Genomic DNA, 18,814 nt, shown 5'->3' on the forward strand with positions numbered 1-18,814 from the left:
TGATGTGGGATTTACTTAAAAATATAACTACCATCAGGGGTAAAGGGAAGTGTTTTTACTTGTATAAAGATGACTACAGTGGTCTCAGAGATTTTTTAGGTTCTATACAGTGGGAACAACTGATGATGTTGCCAACAGCAAAATTCTAAATGAGAAGCATTCAAAGAAGTAATTTTGGAAGCTACTAGGTTTTTTGTTCCAACTAAGAAATACTGCTCTAGGTTTAGGCCCAAATGGATGTCAGATGAACTAATGAGACACGTGGCAGAGAAGAAAAATGCACAGGATGCACGTAAATTGTCAGTCAACATAGAAGCCCATGGTAGATACAAGCTAGTCTGTAATCAAGTCACAAACGAGGTTAGGCAAGCGAAGGCAGATTATGAAAAATCTTTGGCAAAGGATGCAAAGAAAAACAGCAAAGACTTTTTTACTTATATAAACTCTAAAAGGAAGGGGCTGAATCAGATTGGTCCACTTGATATCAGTGGTTTGACTGTAGATGATCATTCTCAGACAGCTGCCGAATGAAATGAGTATTTTGCACCTACATTCACACATGAGGAGTTATTCAAGGAGGAGAGGGCGAGATGTTTATCAAACTCTAACAGGGAGTTAAATGATTTTGTAATTACGGAGACAAAAGTGGAGGAGAAATTATTGAAGTTAAACATAAGAAAGGCATCTGGGGTAGATGGGATTTAGTAATAGTAATAATAGTAATAATAGTAATTGTGGAATGTGATGCAAGAAAGCAACATTTGGCTGATGCTTATGTAGTATCAGCCAAAAAAAAAAAAAAAAAAATTCACACAACCATTCCCTCTAAATGTTTGTCCAGTTCCTCCTTGAATTTATTTAACCTATCAACTTCCACAATAACAGATGGAAGTTTGTTCCAGCAATTAACAATCTGCTGGCTAAAGACAAATTTCTGCACATCTATTTTATGACTGTCTTTCCTCACTTTGAATTTACGCCTCCTTAGGTTCGTAATCTAATCAAGTGGAATCCCATCAGAATTCAGCGTGCTCAACAGATTCAAGGCCTTATACACCTCAATCAGACCACCTCTCAGGTGCCTTGTCTCCTGTTGCTGCAATTTGCAGAACTTAAGCCTCTCTTGGTAAGAGAATCCCTTCATTCCCCTCACCAATCTTGTATGCACCCATATGTAGTACTTTGCAACTGTCAATGCTAAACTCCAGTTGTCACTTCTCAGCCCACCTGCCCAACTCTTCTAGATCCTGTTGCAGTAGCACACTGCCATTACTGTCATTACCAACCCTGCAAACACTTGTATCATCTGCAAACTTTGACACTAAGCCTGCTATATACCTTCATCAATATCACTGATAAACATAAAAAATTATGAGAGCATCCTTGGACTCAGGGGAAGTCCCCACAGACTGGAGATGTGCAAATGGTCCTTGAGGTTGTTACAGACATTCTGTCAGATATGCCAGACATGTTGTACTTGCTACCTGTAAGTCTAAAATGCTGATGGAACTGATATTCGGATGACATTCAAGTCAAGTAGACACAATTTCGGCAAAGCCCGGACGGTCTGTGACAGCCAAATTCTCTGCTTGCACCTTCACGATGGTGGGTCTGTTAGTAATCCTGGGTATAACCTACATGCATAAGCACACACGTATGAGCAAACGTAAAGCAGGGGTCGAGATGTGATGCCCACACCACATGGAGGAATGCTGCCCTTCTGTGTTACCAGGCAATACTTGGTGGTAGATGACTCTCATCAACTGGTGCAATATTACCACTTTGCTTATGGGAGGCTTGAAGTGGTGGAACCTATGTTAATCTCCAGAGCTAAGTTCTGGTCAACCCATCCCAATCTCTTCCATCATACAGTATGACTGATGACTTCTGAGGTTATGATGAACATCATAGGGAGATCCAATCTTCCTTACATTTCGAGGGTACAGCTCTAACATGGTGCTCGCTGGTCGGCCGCTAGTTAGTACACCGGAACGAACCTATTGGTAACTCTTTGGAGGCTTCCGGATCAGCTAGTGTATAATCTTGCTACCTCTACTCTGACAGATAGTGACTGGAGGGAGTCAGAGTAGTGTGTGTGTGGGGGGGGGGACTTGTCAAGGCCATGTTATGTCAAGGATCTGGACATATTCTTACCATGTGTATGCCATATCCAAAAAATTTCATTACTTCATACAGCATGTCCTCCCCAACTTTTCCTTACTATTGAATACACCATGATTTGTTAAACTAATAGAGTAAGCTTATCTGCGAAAAGATCTAAACCTCCCAAACACTTCCTAGTTCATTTCACAAATATGCGTGGTCTCAATTCTAATTTCAACAATGCCCATTTCCACTTGCAGTCTGCCAAACCCCATGTATTTTTTATGACAGAATCTCAGTTATCAGTTGATTCAACTACTGCTCATCTCAGTTGCCTAAATTATTCACTGTATGATTCCTTTTGCCTCAAAGGTGGTACTTGTGCATATGTCCGCTCCGATATTCTCTGTCAGAGACTCTGTCGGACAATTCCAACCATATAGCTTTTTCTCACAAACAACCCTTCTAAGTACACAGTCGAAGTGAGTGGTCCTTTAGGTACCTCAGATCACAACTTGGTATTTGTCTCTTCTCCAATGGGGCCTTTATCTCATGGCTATTCCCAACCTTGTATTATCTGGCATTACAAGAATGCAAAATGGGATGACCTGCGAGATTTCATTTCTTCTTTTCCTTGGTCGGATTACTGTTTCAAAACTTCTGATGTCAACATTTGCTCAGATCGTGTCAGTGAAATTATTCTTGTAGGAATGGAATCCTTTATTCCACACTCCACTTTAAAATCTCATCCTTCATCTAAACCTTTGTTTTCCAATAAATGTGCTAAGGCTGTTCAAGAGAAGAACATTGCATATCATAATTCCAATTCTTTTCCAATTCTTCAGTTTCATTTTCTGCCTACACCAAAGCTCGTAACAATTGTGAAGCAGTTATTAATCAGTCCAAACTAGACTTTGAACAGGCTAAGAGTAGAAAACTTGCTTCTAGGCCTAATGGTAGCTGAGCAGTCTGGTCTCTTGCCAAAGCTATTGGCCGTAACTTCTGCCCATCTCCGTTCCCAACTTTGTCAAAACCAGATGTTTCTGTTTTCATTTCAGTAAAGGATAAAGCGGACCTGCTAGCATCCCTTCCAACTCATGTATTAATGATCTTGGTAAAACACCTCCCACCATTCCCAACACAATCCATTCAATGCTTCTTGTGGTCTTCTGTCAAAAGGATGTCAGAAGGATTTTGACAAATCTCGATGCTAAGGAAGCTCCAGGTCCTGATGGTATTTCTCCACTTATTCTCAAAACCTGTGCTCCTGAACTTAGTCCTGTTCTTTGCCGACCTTTTTCACTTTCTTATTCCAAAGGTGTTTTTCCTTCTGCTTGAAAATTTGCTCATAACCAGCCAGTTCCTAAAAAAGGGTGACAAATCCCTCCCATCCAATTGTAATTACTTCTATTCTTTCTAAAGTAATGGAGAAATCAATTAACTGCCAACTCTTAAACTACCTAAAAACCTTCCATCTGTTCAACGATCGCCAGTATGGATTCCATCAGTGCCCATCCACTGGTGATATTCTGGCTTATGATACCCATTTATGGACTAATTCAATGGAAAAGTTCGGTGAAACACAAGCAGTTGCTCTTGATATCTCAAAGGCTTTCGATCGTGTTTGGCATAAAGGTCTTCTAAACAAGCTTCCATCTTATGCCAACTGCTTTTTGTAATTGGTTATTCAGCTTTCTCTCTGATTGCTCACTGAGGGTGATGTTAGATGGCTCTCTGTCTTCTAACTTCTCTACTAATGCTGGTGTTCCCCAAGGTTCAGTTCTTTCCACCACTCTTTTCCTGTTGTATATTAATGACCTTCTTCCATTGACTGTAAATCTTATCCATAGTTTTGCCGATGATAGCACATTGCAATCTACTTTCCATTTTGAAAAACCTTGCCTTGCTCAATCAGTTTCAACTTCTCGAATATCCGCTACCAATTCCTTAAATGCCGATCTCCAGGTAATTCTCTAGTGAGCAAAGAAGGCTTAGTTGATTTCAATCCTTCTAAAACTCAGTGTTGTCTTATATCTCGCAAAAAAGGATTTTTCTGCTCCTATGCTTAACTTTGGTGACACTCTGATTTCTAGGCAAAATGATATATCTCTTTTGGGGATTACACTGACTTCTAATCTCTCTTAGCATAAGCACATTACAAATATTGCTTCCTCTGCATCTAAAGAACTTGGTTTTCTCTTTTTCTCTCGGCATTAGTTTTCTTCCAAACAGCTGTTTACTCTGTAAAAGTCGCAAATCCACCCTACCATGGAATATTGTTCCCACATCTGGATTGGTGCCCACAAAACCTCTCTCTGGCTACTATATTCCATTCAGAAGAGAAGAGGGCAGTTAGGTTAATTAATGACTGCTCTCTAACAGAGTCTCTCTACTTGCTCTCTCATAGATGTACTGTTTCTGCTGCATGCCTTTTCTGCAGATACTTCCATGCACACTGTTCTTCTGAATTGGCTTCTATAATTCCCACTCTCTTTCTTTCAAAACAGTCCGAACACATGCTACCACCAGCCAACATCCATTTACTGTCCAACTTCAAACTCACAGAACCAACTTTTCATCTTCCTTGTTTATTCATTCAAATGTCGTTTTCTGGAACAACCTTCCTTCACACATATTTTCTGAAAATTACAGTCTACAGAAGTTCAAGTCTAATGTCAACAAATATCTCCTTTCGTCTTCTCGACCTCCAACCCAAGCACAGTACTAAGTACTATAGCTTCTAATACCTCTCGTGTTTGGGATTTTCATTAAAAAAAAAAATAAATATATCTCCAATGTATGGATCAAAGGGTGACACAATTAATTACAGACCTGTCAGTTTGACTTCTGTTCCAGGGAAATTAATGGAGTCAATGGTTAAAAAACACTGTAGGATCATCTAGACAAAACTGCAGTTATAGTTCTGTTATGGCATGGATTTATTAAGGGTATGTCATTGTCTGACAAATTTGATTAGATACTATGATATGGTCACAGAGGAACTGGTTGCAAAAAATAATTTTGATATCATATACTTTGATTTCAGAAAATCTTTTGATACTGTTGCACGTGGAAGACTACTTTACAAATTGGAGTAGTATGGCATTAAGGGCAAGTTACTACAATGGATAAAAGGATGGTTGAGTGGGAGAAGGCAGAGAGTAGTAATCGATGGATACTGCTCTGCATGGACAAATATTATTAGTGGTGTCTCTCAGGGTTCGGTGTTGGGCCCATTGTTGTTTTGTATATTTATCAATGATATTGATCAAGGTATATCAAGTTTAATGTCAAAGTTTGCAGATGATACAACAGTTGGCAGGATTTTTAATAAGAGTAATAACAGGATACTGCTGCAATAGGATCTGGAAAAGTTGGGCAGATGGGCTGAGAAGTGGCAACTGAAGTTTACCATTGACAAATGCAAAGTACTGCATATGGATACCAGTAACCCTAAAGAAATGTAGCAACCGGGTAGTGTTACACTCAAGGTAGTGGAGAACAAAAGAGACCTGGGGGTAATTGTGCAGTCAGATATAAAGTTTTCTGAGCAGTGCAGACAGGCTACCAGAGTAGTTCATGGGGTCTTGTTAATGATATACAGGAATTTTGTGAGCAGGGATAAGGAGGTGATTATCCCCTTGTATAAGGCAATGGTCAGGCCACACCTTGAGTACTGCATACAGGTCTGTAAGCCTCATTTTAGGAAGGATGTAGAGTTGTTTGAATGAGTACAGAGAATGGTAACAAGACTGGTGAAGGGAACAAAGGGTTTCTCTTACGTCGAAAGGCTTAAGTTCTGCAAATTGGAGATTTTAGAGGCTAGGCACCTGTGAGGAAATCTGATTGAGGTGTATAAGGCCTAGAAAGATTTGAGCAGGCTCAATGCTGATGGGATTCTTCCTCTTGCTCAGATTACAAACCTGAGGGAACATAGATTCAAACTTAGGAAGGAAAGATAGTTGTAGAATAGATGTGCAGAAGTTTGCCTTTAGCCAGCAGTTAGTTGTCGAAACAAACTTCCATCTATTGTTGTGGAAGTTATTAGCTTAAATAAATTCAAGGCAGAACTAGACAAAGATTTGGAACAAATGGGAAATGGGAAGGTTTTTTTTTTTTTTTTTTTTTGAGGCTGATGCTGTATAAGCTTAATTTCTTGCATCACGTGCCTCTACTAATGCTAATGCACATTGTCAATGTATGAAAATAAATTATCAGACAAATCAAAAAACAAGTGAGAATAGTAATAAATAAAGTAGAGTCCAGTATTGGTGCATCACATAATTTGTTTATCTGTAAATGAAAAAATCAATTTCCTATTTGTAAGAATAAAGGTTCAGTGAAGTTCAGCCACACCAAACCAAACTCAAGGAGTTTAAATAAAACTGAATTAAAAATGAAACAACAGCAGCCAAAATATCCAGAAAAATTTTATGAGGATCCAGTTTCAAGTTCCATGCAGTAAAAATAATAGAGATTGGATGAACTAGACAAAACATTGGAAAGCATCTAGGAAAACTATGATGAATGGAATTACTGAAGGCCTAATTCATGTCTGAAGATTCTGAAGATTGAAGGCCTGCTATCAATTTATCAAGTATTTTTTGAAACAGAAAACATATTGAAAGGTATCTGGAATCCAAATAAAGTTTAGGAGGTTTATTGGGAACAAGAATATCCTTAATATGGAATAACTATAAATATGGAATAACAAATAAAAAATAAAAAAATATGAAAACAGGTAAAATTAGGAACCTCATTGCCCAGACAGTAGCAAAATCTTTAACTGAGTTGATAGCCTTTTCAAGCAGGACCTGAGAAATAGAATTATCAAAAATATAAATATTTTTGATATTTCTCAGGTTCTGCTTGAAATAAATATTTATATTAAAATATAAATATACATTTATATTTATATTTTTGATAACCCTTTCTTACCTTGCCTATTAAATTTCAACAAATATAACTTTTTAAACTTCAAGAATAAATAAAGGGCAATTAAGGAGGGATATCTAATATAAGATATAAGAGATGCAACTCAGTTTTGTAGCATAATGAAATGGCAAAGTCCTGCAAGAAATAAAAAGATACCTAATTTTGTTATCCAGCATGGACACTGATTAGGAATTATCTAAATTTTCTGGTTTATTTGAGAATCACATCAACTTAAGAAAAACAAATAGTCTAGTAATACTTTTAGTTTTTGCAAATGTGTAAGTTCCCTTAATTTGATACATGACATTTAAAAAAAAAATTGATCATATATTATACTGAATGCATTTTTCTTTGTTTTCTGTAATACGAATATGGAAGTGTTCTGTAATAAAAGAAAATAAGAATATGTTATTATAAATATATTTGACATTTTATTAATTTGAATTAAAAAAAAGGATCTAACTGAAACAAGCTAAATTTTTTTATACATAAGAATTTCAAAGAAAAATATTATAATTAGTGACCCCTTTTCTAAAATATAAATATGGCAATTACCAGAACTTACCCCATCTTTTCAATCCAGATAACATAGGTTTTCCTGCATTTTGACTTGAGACAAAGCACAGAACAAATTCAAGCTGTTGTTGTTGTTGTTGTTGTTTGGTTTTTAGGAGCATTAGCAACTAAGGCCATATTGCTCCGGGGATATGCGGTGGATATTCCTCAGCCTTTCCGCATCCTCTGTATTTGGTGGTCACAGGCTCGAACCCTGGTCTAATCAAGAAGTGTGTGCTATGCACTGCTGCTCCTACCCACCTGGCTACGGAGGCACCCACAAATTCAAGCAATTATGTAAAGAGACAGTACATTTCTTACTTACCATTAGCATTAGTAGAGGCATATGATGCAAGAAAGCAAGCTTATATAGCATAAGCCAGAAAAAAAAAAAAAAAAAACCTTTGTAGTTCAGGGATAAGGAGGTGATTATCCCCTTGTATAAGGTAATGGTCAGGCCACACCTTGATTACTGTACATTGGTCTGCAGGCCTCATTTTAAAAAGGATGTAGAGCGTTTGAACGAGTACAGAGAAGGGTAACGAGATTGGTGAATAGAATAGAACAAAGGGTTGTTCTTACAAGGAAAGATTTAAGTTCTGCAAGTTGCAGTGTATGGAGACTAGGCACCTGCGAGGTGATCTGATTCAAGTGCACAAGGCCTTTAATGGTTTGAGCAAGTTCAATTCTGATGGGTTCTTCTTCCTCTTGTCCAGATTAGTCGCCTGAGGGGGACATCAATTCAAATTGAGGAAAGACAGTTGTAGAACAAATGTGTGGAATGCCTTTAGCCAGTGGGTGGTTGATTGCTGGAATAAACTTCCATCTGTCGTTGTAGAAGTTGGCAGCTCAAGTAAATTCAAGGCAGAACTAGATAAACATTTGTAGTCAATGGATGGGTGAAATGGGAAGGGTTTTTGCATAACTTAAATCTTTCCTTGTAAGAACAACCCTTTGTTCTATTCTATTCACCAATCTCGTTACCTTTCTCTGTACTCGTTCAAACGCTCTACATCCTTTTTAAAATGAGGCCTGCAGACCAATGTACAGTAATCAAGGTGTGGCCTGACCATTACCTTATACAAGGGGATAATCACCTCCTTATCCCTGAACTACAAGCCTGCTAGAAAAATTCCTGTATATTAATGACAAGACACCATGTGCTGCTCTTGAAGGGCGCCTCCGTAGCCAGATGGGCAGGAGCAGCAGTGCGTAGCACATGCTTCTTGATTAGACTGGGGTTTGAGCCCATGACCACCAAATATGGAGGATGCTGAAAGGTCAGGGAACGACCACTGCATATCCCCGGAGCAATTTGGCCTTAGTTGCTAATGCTCCTAAAACCAATTAACAATAACAACAACAATACTCTTGCAGACTGTCTGCACTGCTTAGAAAACTTGAGACAAAGCACAGAAGAAATTTAAGCAACAATGTACAGAGACAGTCTTGAACATCTATGCCATTGTATGGCCATCTCCAGACACAACCATATGATGGCGCAAGTAGTAAAATGGCTGTCTGAACAGAACCAGGCAGAATCAGGTTTTTATTGAATTAGTGTTAAATTATACCTTATAAAAGAATTAGCAAAGGAAAATAAACATTGAATTCTTACAGCAAGAAGGGTACCATCATCCATTCTGCAAGTGCATTCCTCCACTTTCACACAGGTAGAATTGTCCCTCCACACATAAGGCTCCTTACAGTCTTCAAGTGGCCGACATCCTTCAATACATCCATTATCAAGAAGAGAGCATTCATTTTGTTCTTTAAGGTAACTCAAAAAGGAACTGCAAGTCTGACTACAGCGAAAAGCACAAAGGTCAAAAACTTTGCCATGTGGACAAGGAGCTGCAGAAATAATTTTCGAAACGTTCACATATGTGCTTATACATATTAATTATATTATCTTTCATTTTACCTGTATAACTGTAAGGCATGCAAATTTTTAACTAATATATGAAACAGCATTACAGACAGCAAGGCATAATAATCAACTCCCCACATTCAAATAAAAATAAACTTTAATCAGCAATAAATAAACTTTAAACAGTAGTACAATCTAATGTAAAACTAAATATAATCAAATGTAATATTATGTATCAAGAAGATCAATACAGAAACAGACTGAATGCTTGTCTTTCAGTAAGGAATAGAGCTACTCAACCTCCAGTAAGTGTATTCAAAAAATATTAAAAATTAAAATGTATATTTTATATTTTAAATTTTAATATTCCTCCAATATAGTTTGATACTTGATTAGTACTGCTGACTGTGTTAGAAGTGGCACAGCATGGCCACAGAAAAACTCAATTTCATAATGATTTCATTGTTTGGCATGTTGTTGCATGTGGTGAAATTTAGAGGCTTAATGGCACAAGTGTTGCTGGGGCTATTGGCACCAATTGGTGTGCTGTAAATATCAATGAATATCAAAAATATCAATATACAGTAAACTGATATTGTAACACTACACTACCACTCTTACACTTTACTATTCTTCTTTCTTAAATTTATTCAAACTACCTACTTCCACAACACAAGATGGGAGTATGTTCCAACAATCAACCATTCTTTAACTTAACAAAGGGCACTTCCTTATCCCTTGAGAAAAATCCCTGTATATCATGGTCAAAACCCTAAGAATTGTCCTGGCAGTCTGTCTGCACATTTCAGAGAACTTCATATCTGACAACACAATTACTAATTTTAATATCCGTACAGCTCCCATTTGAAATGCTTTCTTACTTATATCATTTTTTAAGGTCCTAAGAATAAACATGGATATTAACATTAGCATTAGTTGAGGCATACGATGCAAGAAAGCAAGCTTATAGAGCATCAGCCAAAAAAAAAAAAAAAAAAACGTTCCCATTTCACCCATCCAGTCAATCCAAATGTTTGTCTAGTTCAGCCATAAATTTATTTAAGCTATCAACTTCCATAACAACAGATGAAAGTCTGTTCCAGCAATCAACTACCTGTTGGCTAAAGGCAAACTTCCACACATCTATCCTAGAACTGTCTTTCCTCAATTTGAATTTATGCCCTCTCAGGTGATTATTACGAGCAAGTGGAAGTATCCCATCAGCATTGAGCCTACTCAAACCATTCAAGGCCTTGTACACCTCAATCAGATCACCCCGCAGGTGCCTAGTCTCCAGATGCTGCAACTTACAGAATTTAAGCCTCTCCTGGTGAGAGAAGCCCATTTGTTCCTCTCACCAAACTTGTTGTCCTTCTCTGTACTCGTTCTAGTAACTCTACATCCTTCCTAAAATGAGGCCTCCAGACCTCTACACAGTATTCAAGGTGTGGCCTGACCATTGCTTGTACAAAGGTATAATTACCTCCTTGTCTCTGCTAGCAAAATTTCTATATTTCTTTGATAAAATTCCATGACCTGGAATTTTATCAAAGAAATATAGAAATTTTGCAGGAATTCTGTCAGCCCATCTGCACTGCTCAGAAAACTTCATATCTGACTGCACAACTACTCCCAGGTCATTTTCATTCTCCACCTCCCTGAATGTAGTATTACACAGTTGGTACATTTATCTTGGGTTACTGCTACCCATATACAGTACTTTGCATTTGTCAATGTTAAACTTCAGTTGCCACTTCTCAGCCCATCTATCCAACTTTTCCAGATCCTGTTGCAGCAGCATACTGTCATTACTGTTATTAATAACCCTGCCAACTTTTGTATCACCTGCAAACTTGAACATTAAGTCTTCATTGATATTAGCATTAGCATTAGCATTAGTAGAGGCATATGATGCAAGAAAGCAAGCTTATTCAGCATCAGCCAAAAAAAAAGAAAAAAAAAAAAAAAAAAACAACCACTACTCCCATTTCACCCCTCAATTCGTTCGAAATACCTGTCCAGCTGAGCCTTAAATTTGTTTAGGCTATCAACTTCAACAACAAGCGATGGAAGTCTATTCCACAAACCAACTGCCCGCTGGCTAAAGGCGAATTTCCGCACATCTATCCGACATCCGTCCTTCCTCAATTTGAATTTATGCCCTCTCAGGTGATTATTCTGAGCACGAGGAAGAATTCCATCGGCATTGAGCATGCTCAAGCCATTCAAAGCCTTGTACACCTCTATCAGATCACCTCGGCGATGCCTAGTCTCCAGGCTCTGTAATTTGCAAAACTTAAGCCTTTCTTCGTAAGAGCAACCCTTTGTTCCATTCACTAATCTTGTTGCCCTTCTCTGTACTCGTTCCAGCAGCTCTACATCCTTCTTGAAATGAGGCCTCCAGACCTGTATACAGTACTCAAGGTGTGGCCTGACCAATGCCTTATACAAGGGAATAATCACATCCCTGTCCCTGCTAGAAAAATTCCTGTATATCATTGACAAGACACCATGAGCTACTCTTGCAGCTCGTCTGCACTGCTCAGAGAACTTCATATCTGCCTGCACAATTACCCCCAGGTACTTTTCATTCTCTACCACTGTCAGCGTAGTACCACAGAGTTGATACGTTGATCTGGGGTTACTGTTTCCCATATGTAGTACTTTACATTTGTCAATGTTAAACTTCATTTGCCACCTCTCAGCCCATCTGCTCAACCTTTCCAGATCCTGTTGCAGCAGCATAGTATCAGTAGTGTCCTTAACAACCCTGCCAACCTTTGTATCGTCTGCAAACTTGGACATTAAGCCTGATACACCATCATCAATATCATTTATAAATACAGAAAACAACAATGGACCCAACACTGAACCCTGAGGAACTCCACTAATAACATTAGTCCACGTTGAGCAGTGTCCATTGATTACCACTCTCGGTCTTCTGCCACTCAACCTTTACCATAGCAACAATTTGCCACCAATGCCACACTTCTCCAATTTGTGCAGCAGTCTTCCATGCGCAACAGTATCAAAAGCCTTTCTAAGATACAAATATATAATATCAAAGTTATTCCCTGCATCCAGTTCTTTTGTGACTACATCATAGTATCCAATCAAATTGGTCAGACAAGACCTGCCCTTAACAAACCCATGCTGTGTCTGAGCTATAACTGAATTCTTGTCCAGATGATCCTGCAGTACTTCTTTAACCAGTGCCTCCATTAATTTTCCTGGAACCGAAGTTAAACTAACAGGTCTATAATTACTTGTGTCAGCCTTTGATCCTCCTTTGTGAATTGGGGTTACATTTGCACATCTCCAGTCCATGGGTACCTCCCCTGAGTCCAAAGAAGCTCTCATAATTATGGCTAGGGGTTTGCTTACTTCCTTTGCTGCCTCCTTTAATATAACTGGATAGATCCCATCCACCCCGGGTGCCTTTTTTATGTTTATCCTCAACAATTTCTCCTCCACTTTCCTCTCAGTTATTAGAAAATCATCTAGCTCACTGCCAATGTTTACTTCACCTACGACATTCCCCTTCCTGAATAACTCCTCATGTGTGAATGTAGATGCAAAATACTCGTTTAGATTGTTAGCCACCTGAGCTGGATCCTCAACTGTTGAACCATCAACATCCAGTGGACCAATCTGATTCATCCCTTTCCTTCTTGAGTTTAAATAGGTAAAGAACTCTTTTCTGTTTTTCTTTGCATCCTTTGCCAAGGATTTCTCATAATCTGCCTTTGCCTGCCTAATCTCCTTTGTGACTTGGTTACAGACCAACTTATATCTATCATAGGCTTCCACGTCACCCATTAATTTGTATGTATCCCATGCATTTTTCTTCTCTGCCATATGTCTCATTAGTTCATCTGACAACCATTTAGGCCTGAACCTTGAACAATATTTCTTGGTTGGTATGTAAAGCCTGGTAGCTTCCAAGATTAGTTCCTTGAATGCTTCCCATTTTGAATTTGCTGTTGGTAACATCATCAGTTGGTCCCACTGTATAGAATTTAAATACTGTCTCAGACCAGCATAGTCTCCTTTACGAAAGCAAAAACCCTTCCCTTTACCTCTGATGGTAGTTACCTCCTTGAGTAAATCCCACTTCAGCACACTGTGATCACTGCCACCCAGTGGTTCATTTATCTGCAGATTCCTAATGCATGAAGAATCACTACTGATAATCAGATCAAGAGTATTACTCCCTCTAGTTGCCTCCCGAACATGCTGGTGTAGAAAACAATCATCCAATAAATCCACAAAAGCCTTGCTAGTGTGTGAGTGACCAACCCACAAATTCCAGTCAATATCTGGGAAATTAAAATCCCCCATTATAAGACTCTCTGATTTACTGGCCCACTCTATTTCCCTGTACAGTATCTTATTATACTCATCAGAGTCATTAGGCCTATAGCACACTCCTACTCTCAATTTTGATTTACCTATGCTTATGTCACACCAAACTGACTCAACACTGCACTGTCCAGCGATGTCAACTGGCTTCACTTCCTTGGATTTTATGTGTTTTTTAACTAATAGCATAACCCCTCCTCCCTTCCTATCCTGTCTATCCTTTCTGTAGACGTTGTACTCCCCAAATTCCAGTTCTGCATTCCTTATATCTGTGTGACACCACGTCTCTGATATCCCAACAATATCTGCCTTTGATGTTTTGAGTAATACCTCAAATTCATCAAATTTATTTACTAAACTCCTAGCATTAGTGTACACGCAAGTATACATGCACCTGTTTCTATTCTTAGCTACCCTAACACAACCCATGTGTTTACTTGTACCGCAATGACTTCCAGCAGTCTCTGAAATATCCTGCATCTTGTTTTTCAGGCTTCTGCTCATTCCAATAGAAGCAGTGCAAGAATCTCTTTCACCTCTGCCCGTGGCTACTGTTAATCCATTAGTCTTTGTCTCCCCCCAAGCTAGCAGTTTTCCGACCCACCTAACACTGCCTCGATAGCATCAGCAAATATTCTTGCACCCTTTCTATTTAAGTATATCCCATCCCTGTAGAAGCAATCTCTCCTGTTAACAAGTACAGTCCAGGCTGAAAAAAATTCTACCCCTTCAGCCTTGCACAATCTTTCCAGGGCCGAATTGATCGACAAGGCTCTCATCATATACTCCCTCCTATCGTGTCTGGGCAGAATTGCAGACACTTTCAAATTCAACCCTACTTCACGGCTTTTTTTCAACAGTGACCTGTACTTGTTAAGTAATTCCGCTGGTCTCCTACTCTTAATATCATTAGTGCCAACTAATGATATTAAGAGTAGGAGTGCCAACTCCTACAACGTGTAGGAGTTGGCACTCCTACGTGTACAACTATATCACCTTTTGTGCCCTTAAAAGATGATATCTGCTCTACAACGTCATCAACCTTTGCCCCTGGCAGACATACCCTGGTCCTGTTCCACCTATCCTTTTTACAAAGCATGTTCCCCGTTTCCCTGACAATTGAGTCACCAACAACTACTAGTTCCTGTTGGACCAGCGCATTCTGCCTTGGGGGCTGCCTCTGTGTTGCAAGATGACCAAGTCCAAGCTCTGGTGTTGATGTGGGCAGCTGAGAGCTTGATGGGCCCCTCAATTTATTTCCTTCGAGGGCATCCACCCTGTCCTTCAAGGTCTCATATAGGCCCATAACAACGCCGAGTTGTCGCCTAATTTCCTTGCACTCCTTGCATCGTGCACACACAAAGACATCCCCCATGGCAGTATCATGTCCCGTACCCGATTGCTCCGCAAACATCAAGCAAACAGTGCATCTTAAAAGGCCGTGATTCAGGGGGCAACCGCCCCCCTCAGTTCTCCCCTGAGTCACAGCACTCCCATTAGCTTGAGCCTTTTGCTTTGCTGCTCTGGTCAGAGTCATGATTTCGATTTAAATGTCAATAAAATTACAATTTCAGAACAAAATTAAAACCTTAAACTTGTATCTTAACACAGTTATAACGCTATATTTATTTTTCGGTATCGAGTGTTATCTACGAGTTCCCTTTATATAACTTCCGTATCAAGTATGTATTAATTATTTGCTACGTTTGTACTCTAAGTCGTTATATATATATAGTTAAAAGTACAATTTAATTGACAATGAAGTTTAACAAGATTAATAGATGTACTGATTAATTGACAATATTATATTATGCACTATACTATACAAAGCTAATGCTATCGAATTCCGGATATGCTGTATCGCGCTTCAGTAACGAGTGTTATCTACGAAATCCCTTTATATAACTTCTGTATCAAGTTATGTATTAATTATTTATTTTTACTAATTATTTATGTTCCGTAACCTAAGTGGTTATATGTATAGTTAAAATTACAATTTAATTGCCAATGAAGTTCGACAAGATTAATAGATTTTACTGATTAATTTTCACGTAGCAATGGCGGCCGTTTATGAACGGTAAACACGTGGATTTGATACCCTTTCCGATACTAAGTAATACCTACAAAATCTCTATCTAAGTTATTTTAACTTTAAGTACCGTAAATAGGAATATAAAGCTACTCTAGAAATAAGTTAATATGTCAATTTAAACTAATAAAGCAGAAAATAAATCAGAAAAAACTTCTCTATTCCAAGAGCGGCAGAAAGGCACGTCCGCACAGGAAATCCTCGACCTCAGACCATATCATTAATAAATACACAAAACAACAATGGGCCCAGAACCAAACCCTGGGGGACTCTACTAATAACATTAGTTCACGTAGAGCAGTGTTCAATTTGTACAGCAGTCTTCCATGTGCAACAGTATCAAAAGCTTTCCTGAAATCCAAGTATATGATATCAAAGTTATTTTTTGCATCCAGTTCCTTTGTGATGATATTATAGTATTCAATCAAATTGGTCACACAAGACTTCCTCTTAACAAATCCATGCTATGTCTGAACTATTACTGCAGTCTTCTCTAAGTGATCCTCCATCACTTCTTTAACCAGTAAGTCCATTATTTTCCCTAGAACAGAAGTTAAACTAACAGGTCCATAATTATTTGCATCACCCTTTGAACCACCTTTGTGAATTGGGGCTACATTTGCACATCTCCTGTCGATGGGGACCTTCCCTGAATCTAAGGATGCTCTCATAATTATGGCATTATGGCTAAGGGTTTGCTTATTTCCCTCGCTGCCTCCTTCAATATAACTGGATAGATTCCATCTGCCCCAGGTGCCTTCCTTATGTTTAACTTCAACAATTTCTCCTCCACACTTTTCTCTCTGTTATTACAAAATCATTCGGCTCCCTGTTAGAGTATATTAAACTTCTGTCCTCCCCTTCCTTACAGAATTCCACATTTTTGAATGTAGATGAAAAACGCTCATTCAGTTTTTAGCTATCTGAGTAGGATCATCAACAGTTGAGCCACAAACATCAAGTGCACCAATCTGATTTGTCCCCTTCCTTCTAGAGTATATATAAGCAAAGAAGTCTGTTGTTTTTCTTTGCATCCTTTGCCAAGGATGTCTCGTACTCAGCCTTCGCTTGCCTAACCTCCTTTGTGACTTGATTACAGACTAGCTTATATCTGCCGTAGGCTTCTGTCACCTGCTAATTTATATGCATCCCATGCAGTTTTCTTCTCTGCCACAAGCCTCATTAGTTCATCTGACATCCATTTAGGCCTAAACCTTGAACAGTATTTCTTAGTTGCTTCCAAGATTAATTCTCTGAAGGCCTCCCATTTAGAATTCACTGTATAACCAGCCTCAGTCTTGATGTTTGGTTGTGCGAAAAGGATGATAAGGTAACTCTAGCTCAACATTTATGATGCAGTTGACTTCATTTATTTCATATTTAACTTAAAGCTTTAACAGTAGAATAGGCACTTTTTATAACTCTGTGTGATCCCATTTATCACTGAATGTAGGGGAACACAACAACAAACTTAGAAACAACAACAAGCTTAGAAAGGCTTTTGATACTGTTGCACATGGAAGACTGCTACACAAATTGGAGCAGTGTGACATTGGAGGCAAATTGCTGCTATGGATAAAGGGGTCGTTGAGGGGGAGAAGACAGAGAGTGGTAATCAATGGACACTGCTCATCGTGGACTAATGTTATTAGTGGAGTCCCTCAGGGCTCAGTGTTGGGTCCATTATTGTTTTCTGTATTTATAAATGATATTGATGATGGTATATCAAGCTTAATGTCCAAGTTTGCAGATGATACAAAGGTTGGCAGGGTTGTCAAGGACACTACTGACACTATGCTGCTGCAACAGGATCTGGAAAGGTTGAGCAGATGGGCTGAGAGGTGGCAAATGAAGTTTAACATTGACAAATGTAAAGTACTACACATGGGAAAAAGCAACCCCAGAGCAATGTATCAACTCTGTGGTACTACACTGACAGTGGTAGAGAATGAAAGGGACTTGGGGGTGATTGTGCAGGCAGATATGAAGTTCTCTGAGCAGTGCAGACGGGCTGCAAGAGTAGCTCATGGAGTATTGTCAATGATATACAGGAATTTTTCCAGCAGGGATAAGGAGGTGATTATTCCATTGTATAAGGCAATGGTCAGGCCACACCTAGAGTACTGTATACAGGTCTGGAGGCCTCATTTCAAGAAGGATGTAGAGCTGCTGGAACGAGTACAGAGAAGGGCAAGATTAGTGAATGGAACAAAGGGGTGCTCTTACGAAGAAAGGCTTAAGTTTTGCAAATTACAGTGTCTGGAGACTAGGCACCAGCGAGGTGATCTGATAGAGGTGTATAAAGCCTTGAATGGTTTAAGCATGCTCAATGCTGATGGGATTCTTCCTCTAGCTCAGAAAAATCACCTGAGAGGGCATAAATTCAAATTGAGGAAAGACAGATGTAGGATAGACGTGCGGAAATTTGCCTTTAGCCAGCGGGTGGTTGGTTGGTGGAACAGACTGCCATCCCTTGTGGTGGAGGTTGATAGCCTAAATAAGTTTAAGGCTCAGCTGGACAGGTATTTTGAACAAACAGAGGGGTGAAGTGGAAGTGGGTTTTTTTTTTTTTTTTTTGGCTGATGCTGCATAAGCTTGCTTTCTTGCATCAAATGCCTCTACTAATGCTAATGCTAAATGCTAACAAACAGTAAAGTTCCCTTATGATTTTAATATTCTTTATTCGTCCTTATGGCATTAATATTCATTACTCTCCCTTATGATTTTAATTTTCATTACTCCCCTTATGAATCCTAAACTCAGAAAGGAAAATTACCCCATTATAAGGACAATTTAAGTAGAGAAAATTGAGGAAAGTTGCAAAGAAAAAGGAGTCAAAAGTTATAAATTATTTGTCGGTTTGGGTGAATCGCAGAGGCAACTAATGAATTTAGCAGAAT

The 18,814-nt window shown here is 38.8% G+C and overlaps 1 protein-coding gene across 2 annotated transcripts in view; it reads right to left on the reverse strand.

The window, feature by feature from the left end:
• The window catches only part of LOC150091211 (hemocytin-like), a 1,750,539-nt gene that overhangs the window by 900,983 nt on the left and 830,742 nt on the right, over positions 1 to 18,814 (reverse strand). For both annotated transcript variants that reach the window (XM_090374755.1, XM_090374750.1), the window contains one exon: positions 9,212 to 9,447. In XM_090374755.1, coding sequence (XP_090230881.1) covers positions 9,212 to 9,447 — 236 coding nt within the window. The remainder of the gene's footprint in view (positions 1 to 9,211; positions 9,448 to 18,814) is intronic.

The sequence above is a fragment of the Mastigoproctus giganteus genome, chromosome 1, assembly GCF_048544385.1.
Source record: "Mastigoproctus giganteus isolate SK-2022 chromosome 1, ASM4854438v1, whole genome shotgun sequence".
NCBI lineage: Eukaryota > Metazoa > Arthropoda > Arachnida > Uropygi > Thelyphonidae > Mastigoproctus > Mastigoproctus giganteus.